This window comes from Ambystoma mexicanum, chromosome 2p (assembly GCF_040938575.1).
Source record: "Ambystoma mexicanum isolate Mex_15411 chromosome 2p, UKY_AmexF1_1, whole genome shotgun sequence".
Lineage (NCBI taxonomy): Eukaryota > Metazoa > Chordata > Amphibia > Caudata > Ambystomatidae > Ambystoma > Ambystoma mexicanum.
The window spans coordinates 1,223,051,670-1,223,064,026 of record NC_090923.1 but is presented as its reverse complement, the minus strand read 5'-3'; the positions used below and the strand labels follow the sequence as shown (position 1 = coordinate 1,223,064,026).

Below are 12,357 nucleotides of genomic sequence, written 5' to 3'. Positions count from 1 at the left end.
AGAGAGCTTCTAGCTAGTGGTCAGGGAATGGCAGAATTACACTTACCTGAGGAAATGGTAAAAATGACTTTCCCAAGCACCAGTCAGTCACAACTTGTGACTATATCCATCTATGGAAGGAGTACCAAGATCCCAGAGACCTTTTTTTGTTTATAGCTATCAAACATCTAGTGGGTCTAAAGTGATGTAACATAACAGCTGGAATAGAACCTCTTCAGCCGGACATCTGGATCAGTGCTACCAGCAGTCAAGCGATCATCAATGGTCAGTGTTGACAGGGGTGATCCTGGAGCAGATATTGCCTTGCCTCACTGTCTGCTAATGTGTCTAGCTTTGTAGTCATCTCACAGCTGGAACAATTCTTGGATGAGGCTGGTTTCTTTGATGTCTCACAATCTGGATTCTGCCAAGATCCGTGGGGTGCATCATTTGCTGATAGCCATGGACAGATATTATACTTTAATCCTAGTCAGACATGGAAGGCAAGCATGGGATCCAATGTTTTGCTTGCTACCCAATACCATCATTGGGTCATGCGAGGAATCAGTCTTGTGCCCTCTACTGTTCAATAGTTGATAACATTGACACTCGGTGTGTGACGCAAGAACGTAGGCATCAGTCTGAGCCAGTCCTGAGACAGCCGCAGAATGCCTTGAATCTTGTTTCCCTGAAGTCGCCAACCAGGTGGAAACACACTGGCTGAAACTGAGCCAAGATAAGATAGAGTGATAATAGTTGTGGGTTTGCCAGGACAACTGAGGTTAGTCATGGGAGAGTAGGAGCTGCCGTTAATGGCATGCAACTTCTAAGCATGGTGTGCTATCTCAGCAACCTTTTTGATGTCATCCTTGGCATGCATGTACAGGTGCATCGCCAGTCTTGGCTGTATTTTTTGTATTCACGACAGTCCGAATATTGAATGTGTCCCTCCTGTCACACACCTTTTCACTGTGGTAATGCACTAAATTGAAGGATCCCATTGTGCTTGAGCTGGCACAGAATTCTGCATCATGTTTCCTGCCCAGAGTGTGCTGTCCCATTTCTGTGCTACCAGTTATTTTTCATTTCAAATAAAAGTTGGACAATATGACCGTCAACATTTTTCAGTGCATTGGGCCACAATAAGAATTCTTTTATGGTGCGCTCAAGGATGACCCTGCACAACTTGCAGTCCTCAGAGGAGCCGTTCATTGCTGTGGGAAATTCACGGAACGTGTGGAAGTTAAATCTCTGAAAGTAGCTCCAGGTGTATAGAATTCTCAGCACACTGCTTGAAGCGTCACATCGATGATGTACCTGTTGTGGGTATGATGTAAGAGCCATTAATTGTGGTCTAGCCTTTCCCTTCTGATGTGAATACTAGGGTCTCTTCATTAGGATGGGCAATGCCTTGACGCAAGCCCTCACAACCTTCCTCACCACCTGCCTGACTCTGGGAAGAAGACACTCGGAGGAGAGGTGGCACGAGAGGTGGGGAGGGTAATGGCCCCCTAGGTGTGCAGCCGGCCCTACCTGCAACCCCATAGGCTTGTAAGGAACAGAGTAAAGGTTAACAATTAGTTGATATACCCTCTCCAAGTACCTCCACTCCATTGGCTATTATATGGTACCCATTATGGTCCTTTACAGGAAGTACTGCAGGGATATCGAAGGCTGTAAGTCCAGAACCCATCGGCATGAGGATGAACCAGACAGTACGAAGACGAAATAAGTTCAATAAGGGATCCACTGTGTCAGTATGCAATTTTGCGAAAGTCCTAATCCGAAGAGGTGGTATCAGTCCACCCACTCCGGCTGGTCTGATAAACAGCAAGGTGTTGCTCCAGCAGGCCCACCTTTGAATTCATGGGCAGCAGAGGGACGGCTCCCAACAAGTCAATCTTGGAGAACACTGCACCAACTGGGCATTCATCTGGGTTGAGCGAAACAAAAAGGGGTTCCAAGAAAAAAAGAGACACCAGCTCGGCAGAACAGGTTAGACCTTCAGCGGCATGGAGGAGCTCGGAAGGTTAGAAATTGGACTTTTTAATGTGCGTATTGCATGTGCATGCATGGGGTCCATGGGAGATGTAGTCTCCATTCCCAAGAGCTGTACAGTGAGCCCTTAACTCTGGGCTTAGGCACGCTGCCACACAACACTTTCTCATATTTTTTCTGAAGTGTTCCTTTTCCTTAACGGCGGCCTGGTAACAATCGAAGGTTTCAGATTTCCATGGCATGATCCTCGCAGAAAAGCACACCCATTCAAACGACGGTGTGGTTTCAGGTAAGAGGTATCCTGCAGGATCAAGGACCCGGGACAGTCTACACACCACATTTACCAATACATAGGTGACTCATCGTTTTAAGGTTACTTCCAGTATACTACATGCAAGTAGCAAGGAGGATTCATTTGAATCATTAAGTACTCCTACAGCATTCACAGTGTTACTAAACACTAGACTATTAAAAGATTAATGAAGACTATAACTGAATGGAACTAACTTGACTAAATGGAATATCACAATACACCCACAGCACGGGAGCGAATTGTGTAAATTAGGAAAGTAATGAAATAGCCATTGCCCCGATGAAGCTCACCAAAGGTTGTGAATAAGTATGTCCTTGTGAGCAAACACGTGTTGGCACTTAGATGGCACATCAAGTAAATGATTTAGAGACGGTACAAGAATACAAAGTACCAGATGTTTGTGTGTGTTGTAAATTCAATGTACACACGAGGTGGAGTTTAATTTTCAAGAAGACTACAGAAATTAGTTTCAGACAAAGAATTTGAATAGAATTGCGATTGCCAAGAAAATGTGCATGTTCTTTGGATTGAGATATCTTAGAAAGCTCACTTCTTTCGATCAGAACACCATTTTGTGAAAGATTTAAGGATGGGAGTTTCTTTTTTTTTTGTGTTCCAATTTGAACTAGGATACGATTTCAAAAATGTTATACTAAACTAAGAAATCGTGAAATAAAATATTTACTTGCGTTTATCAATACACTCTACTAAGTTTCAGCTCTGTAAAGAGATGATCCATGAAACATTATGCACAATTTAAAGGATTATTTTGTAGAGGAATACTGCTTTCCGGTAAGAGTTGGTTCTTGCTCTCCAGAAATGGATTCTTTCAGTTCCCAGTAACGTTACCATCTCCTGTCCAGGTCACCTTGAGACGTGCCTCTGCAATCTCAATAACACAGCAGCGCCTGCTGAGGCATAAAGCGTCAGAAGACTATTAAAGTAAAATGGAAATGCTCTGGAGAAATGCTCTGCCAAATCTAAAATCAGCTCTAGTGCCACAAGTCCAAATATATAAAATAGAATTGGTTATTTATAACACGCTTAATACCGAGAGGTTTCTAAGCGCGGACCCGGGGATAGAACCTCTGTTGCTCTGCGTCAGCTTGCTTCCAAGGCGAGCGTGTGGCCCCTGAGCTATCCTCCTGAGAAGAAAACAAACACAAACTATTGTGAAATAGAAGCACAATGCCTACCTATCTCAGTCAGGGAAATGTTCCTTTTAAATGCATGGGGAACAGGATTTGCTGTTGCAAAGTACTTTTTTTTTTAAGCCACCCAGCAAAGGTTTATTTCAGCTTTGTGAAAACGTAAAAACAATACACTTGAACGCCACATTTGTGATAGTATTCCTTTTACCACCAAATCCCATAAAGAATGGGTTATTTTATTAGAATTGTATTCTGGAACAGTGGTTGGACTAATCGACACTACTTTACAACTGCAGGAGTAAATAGAAGAAATAAAATTGTAAGTAAGAGCACAGCCAAAAAGGCCAGCATTTCACAAATCCTTTTTACTGATATAGTAACTAAAAGCTGCATTGATTCACAAATTGTTCCAGGAGCTTAACGGGTGGACCCATCAAGACTCCTAGGAGGGGAAGGCATGAGGACATAATCTGAAGAATGTTTCCTTTCAGCCTTACAGACTGAAGGGGGAGGGGCATGAGTTTGGTGTAATGGCCAACCCTCAAGTTATTGCCCAAGGGTTCATGAACCATCCAGACGTTTAGAAAACTTAGTGCATGCCGCAGTGCAACAAAAAAGGCTGATCTTCAAGTCAGGATGTTTGGAATAAGGTCTACAGTAGAGATTATAGGATGCGTTCCAAGCATTCAGATTGGCTGAGAGGGGATCTAGAATGGTATCCTCGTGTTAACACCTATTCTTCCATTACAGAAGCTGTGAAGACTACTCCAAATCCTAATCGTAGAAACTAAAAACGGGAGAAATTAAAATGAAAGGCTTGCCTTTGCAAGTTAGTAGAAATGACTGTCGAATAGATTTGTTTCCTGAAAGCCAACTAGCTCAGGGAGTTACCAGACACCTTGTAGACCGTGGTGGTATCAGCATTTCCTAATTTCCAAAGCCAAGACTTAAATCCAGCTACGAGGCATCCAGTTTCAGATTAAAAGGAGGATCCTTTGAAAGAGGGCTCTCCTGGATGTCCATACTCAAGCCGAACCCCTAAATAACAAGTGCTTTCTCAAAGAGACTTCCTTAACCAGGATTACCAAGTACAGCGACAGGAGAGTCAAAACAGAGATGGTGGCCATTTGCATACCCTCCTGATGACCCCAAAGGATCATGCTTCATCAGAAGAACACTAGTTGGCTAGAGTTAGTTCTAGATTAGAAATATTTACCCAATGTACTTGTTTGGCATGAGCCATGCATGAGACCATTGGCTATCTTCATCAGGACAAGCTGAACATGCGAATATTCAGCGGCTGTTCAATCCTTTTGCAAGGAGTCTCACACAGGAGCGGATATAGGTTTCATTTTGTCACTAGTTTAATTCAGGCCATGTTAGGAGGAATGCCTGCTATAACTTCTAGGCACTGTCCACTCTTCTTCATGGCAAGAAGGTCTTCTGTGACCATCTGTGGGGTGCGAATGAAAACAAGGATTACTTGTTTTGATTTAGTGCTTGCTGAGGAGTCGTGCAGTCTGAGTAAATAATGAGTTTTACTGTCACACAATTCCTTTCTGCCCAGAATTTCGCTGCATGTTACAAAGTGATCTGCCACCTCTCCAGGATCATTAAACCCTCTTCTGCTGGTTCCATCCAGGACCAGTGTGATAATGTGGCTTCTACAATAATCTCAGCTGCCTGTCAGGGAGGATTTTGTGGTTGCCATTTTTTTAGAACAAAATCATTGTGTGCAGCCGGAGTTGAAAAACGGGGGCTGAAATTAGGTAATGCAAAAAGGAGCCCTCCATTTCCTGCACATAGTTTTGATCAGAAAAGTGTACCCAATTGATTCAGAACCTCGCAAACCCTCCCCACAAAAGGCTCCCAACATAAGCACTGAAGCCAGGGTAGTTGAAGTCCTGTCCACTAAGACTGTAGGGGGCAAATCCAATAGAGGAAGATAATCCCTGTGCAGAAGGCTCCCACCAGCCAATGGCCAACATGAAACTTACTGAACAAGGCCTACTCCAAGTGTCGAAGGGCCATAACAAGGGTGCATCTGATGAGTAGCAGGAAATCCTGAAAGAACGGCTCTCTTCAGTGTTTGAGATGATGCAAGGCTTAGCATAGATTTGTCGCCTATCCGTGGAAAGAGGACATACAGCATCACTGGCCATCTTTCAAATGGCCTCCGTCTTCCAGTTCCTGCCCTCCAAGCAGCAACACCAGAGGCTATACGGCATGGTTTAGGAGAGAAGCCCAAGGCCGCTAGTCGACTTTCCTGAAACTCCAGAACTTCACTGAATACTGAAGAAACCGAAGCTCATTTTTGTCTTTCCTGTTTTCTTCCTGTGATGATTGAAAAAAATGGTGTAGTCTGTCCTACCGCTATGTGTAGAAGATTGCCCAAATGGATACAGTCCAGAGAGGATTCGGTTAACTGGCACCAAACCAGTTACACCATTAGCAAAGAAAGATGACGACTAAAATCAGAGGCAAGGGATTTGCAGCAAGTCTGAAAAAAAGACTAGGTGGGTTGGGCCATCTTTTAGCACCATAACAGCTAAGCAATCTCATCTGATGAACCAAAACGGAAAGAGATCTTTGAAAGCCAACAGGCAAAGCAGCCATTTGATCTGTCAATACCCTTGATATAGGCAGTTTTGCAGGATCGCTGCAGCAAAGCACGCAAACCACAAACGCTTAATGCCAAACCTTGCAGACAGGGTTTCTGTCAAAAAAAAGAATCCCACGTGAGGTTCCAAAGTTCGGCAGCTGGTGGAAACCGTGACCCAATCATCAGGCAGTAATGAAGAATTAGAGGTTTGGCAGACCTTTAAAGAACTTTCTGGAAGTGCTGCTTGAGGGATTATTCCAGTTGTGAGGTTACTACATTCTTGACCAAATTAAATACAAAACAAGACTTGCAGGACAGTTTATTTTGCTGCGGTCTTCTATAAAGTAGGCCAGTGCTTAAGGTTGGAATTTCCAAATTGTGACTGAGAGGAGAGGTGGGAGATCTCTGTGAAGTGTAGGATTCCAGTGGCATGGGGTGAGGGAGACACCATTCAAGTAAAGGATGCCAGCGATAGAGAGCATAAAGAGAAGTGCACTGCGGTGAGTGTAAGAGCCAGTGATGTGAGGAATAAGGGAGACTCCATTGAAGTGTGCGATGCTAGTGATGCGGAAATGGAAGGTGACTCAAACACAACATAAGACTAAAGTGAAACAGGGTGTTCAATCCTTTCATATTGTGACACCTTAATCTAGCCTGGAGACCCTCCATCCAGTGTACCAAAGAAAAACCTGTCAAATAAAAGGTTGAAGCGTGGAATGGAAGATGGGGAAGAATAAGGGGTAATGTGAATGATCTGGTTTACGAGAGCATTCCATACCTGCTGGCTAGTGGGGGCCCGTTGAAGCTCATGGAGTGAGACATAGGAGAGCTTGAGTAGTACTGGTCCTGCTGGCCGACATCGTAATAGCGCTGGTTATGCTGTGGCTGCTGGGGAAGCCTCCTATCCAGAGGAGGCCTATGCCCTGCGGCATTGCGAATGTACCAGTCACGCAGTCCTTCTAGGGCCAAGGCTTTGTGCATTCTACGGTCCGCAGGGTCTGGGCCTGGGCACCTCTGTTGGCTTCTCGACCGTGGGGTGTGGTGGGCCCTAGGAGTGGATGCATCGTGCTGCCAGTGCTGCTGGAATTGGGCCTCAGGCTCAATGGGTACATGTGGCCCACAGGATTTAGTGCGTGTCACTTTAGCTCTGTGTGCCTCGGCCCGGCTCCTCAGGCCGGGGCTGTCCATGTAGGCATAGGATTGTGAAGGCCCAGGGTGAGGGGCAACAAAGTCCTGGTGGTTGGATGTATGCCCATCCCTTCTTGAGAAGTGACCAATCCCATCTGGCTCTTGCCAGACTCTTCCATCAGGCTCCACCCACATCCTCCCATCTGATTCCACCCAAACTCTCCCATTTGGCTCTGCCCAGATCCTCCCTTCTGGCTCTGCCCAACCCCGGGTCTGCTGCTTCCCTATGTAGTAGTCCAGCAGGATGTCTCCATAAAGCTGCTTGCTTGGTTGGGGTGGAGGGTTGTTGGTCCTGGGAGTCCGGGCAGTGTTGAGCCTCTCATACTGGTAGTGGGGATGCTGGTGTGGGTCCGGACTGGAGTAAGCTGTATTCTGCGTGGAGAAACCCCTGTCACTGGTGAGGGCCTCGGAGCTCTTGAAGGGTGGCTTGACTGAAGCGTATAGAGGCTCATTTTCATTGGAGAGTTCACTTGTGGTGCGCTCAATCAAGGCCTCCGAGCTGTTGCTGCGCCTGCTCCGCGCAGTGTACAAGGCAGCCCGGTCGTTAGGGAAGCCCATCTGAGAATCCTGGCTGCCGGACCACTGGCGATTCTGAAGACCTACACCTTCAGGCCTAGAATGAGAAGAAAAGACTAGTCACCATTGTGCAATACAAATCCCAGCCGTGAGGGATGGTTACTTATAACTCTTACCACTATCCAGAGGGTGCCCAAGATGTGCAGGTGGCAGATGTGGAATAAACCATTATCCTGTTTTATGGGCCTTCTCATATTGCTTAACAATATGCCTCCTTGCTCAATAGAAGGCTCTTTTTCACTACCTCACCAATGGTAAAACAATCAGGAATGAACCCAAAATTGTCACTCTATCCCATGCTGCGAAATAATCCAGTGGAAAATCAGGTTGGAGGACCGCATCAGAAAAGAGGCTTCATACTACTTGGACACACCCTGTGTCTTTCTGCTAGGAATTTGCCCACTACCATCTGAACTCTGTTTACTACACACTCTGCATAGAAATCAAGAGAGCACCCACATTCACTGATGCAAGAAATGGCGGCATCTTCAGCGTAAATGTCCTCTAAGATAGCTAGCCATTACCTTCCTCTGTTGGCCACCTCCAGAGAGCCCCTACCCCCGCATTACAATGTTGGGATCCTTCCTCTTTATGATGCGCTGAAGGGGGCCTAAAACAGGAACTTGTTTGAGAAGAACATTTCACTACATGGGACATTGTCGTCACAGGTTGAAGGGAGCTACTGTATACCACACTCCGCTCACCATTTAATCGCTCTCAAAAGACTTGATGGGATCAACTGCTCCTACCTCAGATGGTTGCCACTTAAGGCGTTCCTAGTCAGCACTGGGGTCGCAGGGACGCTTCTCCCTTCGAAACTGGAGACACTCCTCGGGAAGGTTCTTGTTGGGCTGGAGGAAGTTGTTGGGATTTAGAAAAGGGGAGCATTAGAGATACAAGGAGGGTATACATGTGAATGAACATCCCTGTGTCAACAGGGACAGGGTGCAACAAAATCAAAATCTTCGTCCGACAGTGGCATGCCACAACCATTCACAAAAGATCACTTAGCTCTGCCCTGATGCACAAAATAAAAGCCACTGTACAACAGCCTGCCTTGTGCCAAGTTATTCATATGCAGGGATGGAAATTGAGATTTGATGAAAGCAGCTCCTGGGTATTGGCTGTCACCCGGTAGGTAGGAGCTACCTCAGGAGAATCCAGAGCTAGTATTCAGCACGCCGCTAATCTAACATTCGCATGAGATGCAAACACTACATTTTTGTACAAGAGGTATGTTCCATTCTGCTTTAAATGTGCCGTAGATGTGCCCTTTAATCACCTTTATTCATGTTATCAAACAGACATATCACACCTATATGTTTGTATGATGCCAGTTGGCATGGGGAGTCAAATGTAGCTCCTGGTAACTGTTGGTTTCAAGCTAACCAGGCTCTCCTAAACTAGAAGCAGGAGCTAAATGGCTCCCAGCAATTTCAAACCCTGATATGCCATCCCTTCCTAAGCTACCATACAACATCCCTGCCCAAATTAAAGGCCATTTCAAAAAGGGACTACCCCAAACTAACCAAATGAAATACCATTGTACAGGATCCCTGCTCAGACACGGGAACTTCTGCTTATTCATGCTCAAAGTGAGGCCATCTGGCAGCCAACCTGGAGCGAAATTAGGCTGTATATTAAGCACATCCCATCAGATAGTCTTCCTGCCAAATGACAGACCCTTGCACGTTAGGTTTGCCCGAGCTAAGGTCTGTAGCATCACATTAATCAAAGGTCAAAGACAAGGCCTCCACACAGCACTGTTGCCCGTCAAAGTGCCCATTGTGCAGCATTCATTTCTAAGCTTGTGTCATGCATGCCTTACTAAGGCCACCAAAAAGCATATATGCCCAACGATGGGCCATCTCATAGAAGCTTTCACCTAACACAACATTGAGCAACACGCCTGCTCAGAGAAGAGTTTATTGTGCTGCGCTCCTCTCTGCAAAATACAAGACAAGCCATTGTGCAGAGAACTCCTCTCCAAGCCACTGTAAAGGATTCCTCTCCAAAGACGATGTCCAAGAAGAGGCCATCCTATATCATGCCTGCCCCAACAAAGGTTGCATTACAGAATTCCATTTGAGATGATCTATTTTTAGGATTTCCCTGCCCAAGGAACATCCCTAGCTGAAAATAGTCAATTGTATTGCATCCCTGCCCAAGGCCAAACCATTGTAGAGCAGCTGTACATCAAGATGTCAATGTAAAGCATTCCTGCCCATACATGTCGAACCACATTCTTGTTCAATTACAGGGCATTGTTGAGTATCATTGCACAGAGAAGAGTCATTATGGAGCATTCCTTGGGCAACCACAATGACCAATAGAATACGCCCATCTAAAGACAGAAAGGGAAGTCAGATTCCAAAGAGTATTGTTTTTGGGGGAAATAGCTGGCACTGATGCGCTACAGTGGTTTGGACTTATTTCTCACGGGGGTCTTATGTTCTACATGGCTCGCAGCTGTTCCTTACCTTGTAGGACTGGCCACCGAATTGCGTCGGTTCTTTATTTCACAGTAGATCTCGGCTGGGGAGAATTTGTAGCCAGGCCTGCGATCAGGACTGCTGGATACAGCCCTCATGTGATCTCTGCCCCTTGGTGGAGAAGGCCGGTCTGGCAGCAGGTGAGGCTTGGACCCGGAAAAACCATGAGACTCATCTGAGGAGGAAAGAATGACAAAAAAGGAAGCAGTCAGTCGAACCACCAGAAAGGCAAAGTCCCAATAATTCTCACAAGGCCCCCAAACAAGTTTGGTACAATGCAAGTAATGTGCCCGGAAGTGATCAAGCTGAAGGCAGTAACAGTAGAGTGGTGGGACAGCATGCTGCATTGCGGGCTGGCATGGTGGGTCACTCTGTACGTCAGCCCTACAGAAAGATAGGTACATAAGAATAAAACACAGCTTTATCAATTAGAAGGAGCAAATCTGAAATTAATAACCCTGGCCTACGAATGTAAATCCATGTCAACCTTGTTCACAGGAGAAGTCTTGTTTCATGGGTTAATCTTGAAAGAATACGAGTGATTCCCTGCCCTGTGCCACCAGGTTCAATGAGGACAGGGATTATTTTGTGTTCCTTTCACAGTCCTAACGCTAGACTCTTGAGCAGCTCCTACACGCTTTGTGGGCAATGTCCAAGATCATGTTTCAGAGCGTGCCAACATGCTCGGGGCTAAGCATACCCTCCAGACACGTGGTCCTGCCACCTAAAGGCCCAGGGCTGAAGCTGCAGTGACACACTGGCCCAGAACTGAGGTGCTGCGGCCTACTGGCCAAGACGCTGTCCAGGTTATATCACAGAACCTACATTGTCATGCACGTCCCTGAAGTGCCCTATGCATTAAGTTCGCCTCCAGTTATCAAGTTGAAGACCTACACCAAAAACCTGTTTCTAAAATGAATGTGCTATGTTTTTATAGAATGTGTGGAGGCAGCTGATTTGCTATTCTGTTTCATTTAGGTTTTCCAGATTAGTGGGGCTGAGGGAACAGATAGATCCGTGACCGCTCTTCCGGGTATTCATATCTGTATGGATGATCATGCTTTTCTAAGAAATCCACGGAGGCATCCAGCGCAGTACATATTGCATTTTATGTAGATAGCAAACCAACTCAAAAGTCTTCTCTCTATCCACACAGTGCCTTGGGATTGTCGGTAAGAGGGCTTTTCAGAATCAGCCATGTGGCCAGATTCTGAGAGGCCACCCCTTTCAGGTGAACAGGAAAAGACACGAATGTCTAGCCAAGCTATTAATGTATTGTGACTATGCAGTAAGGCTTACCCTTAGTGTGGGGGTGGCAGAAGGGTGAATTTAAGTTCACACACAGAGCACTCCTAATTCAACATGGGATGTATACAAATTGTTATATTTATTATGCCTTGAACAAGCTTATCAGCCACATATCACGGCTAAGTAAACTACTAAACATACACCATCAACACATTAACATTCACCTTGCCTTGGCTGCAGAGCATCTACACCTTACTTTTAACACAGTTAGACCAGACTTCTAGAACACTACTATAATAGAGCAAGTGAAGACAAAAGTTAAGTAATAAACCAGTTTGAGAACAAGTAAAGAAGAGAAAAACGCCATGCACAGCAGTAGAACAATATGGCCTTACACTTTAAAAAGTCCTTCCCTTGTTAAATGAGAGGATGCCTCCGGTCCTAAATGTTATAAGCCCCAATGTAACCCTTTGTAGGGGCATAGAGTCTTAAGAAGGCTAAACCAGTGTTGGCAACCTCAGCAGGCAGATGCAAGTGTCTCAAGTAGTAAAGAACAAAAGGAAGCAAAGTTGAAAGGAGATCCTCTACCAATTCCACAATCTTGGGGGACCAGAAGGGGATGGGGGGGATCCTTGGCTAGAACGCCACTGATCACGACCAGCCAACGTATAGGTAGGTTTTGGACAATGCGCTGGTTAAACCCTATGGAGGTAGGTGCTGTAGAAACCAGTATGTTAACTCACCTGCTGTACTCCAATCTTGTCAGGAACCACTTTAGAGGCTCCCTAATCAGCCTGGCCCACTTAAAGT

At 45.6% G+C, this 12,357-nt stretch overlaps 1 protein-coding gene across 8 annotated transcripts in view; it reads right to left on the bottom strand.

Moving 5' to 3' along the window:
* Positions 1 to 12,357, bottom strand: part of CCDC120 (coiled-coil domain containing 120) — a 573,003-nt gene that overhangs the window by 2,499 nt on the left and 558,147 nt on the right. For all 8 annotated transcript variants that reach the window (XM_069645499.1, XM_069645501.1, XM_069645498.1 and 5 more), the window contains 3 exons: positions 10,288 to 10,474; positions 8,557 to 8,658; positions 6,822 to 7,844 (listed from right to left, as the gene is read on the bottom strand). In XM_069645499.1, coding sequence (XP_069501600.1) covers positions 6,822 to 7,844; positions 8,557 to 8,658; positions 10,288 to 10,474 — 1,312 coding nt within the window. The remainder of the gene's footprint in view (positions 1 to 6,821; positions 7,845 to 8,556; positions 8,659 to 10,287; positions 10,475 to 12,357) is intronic.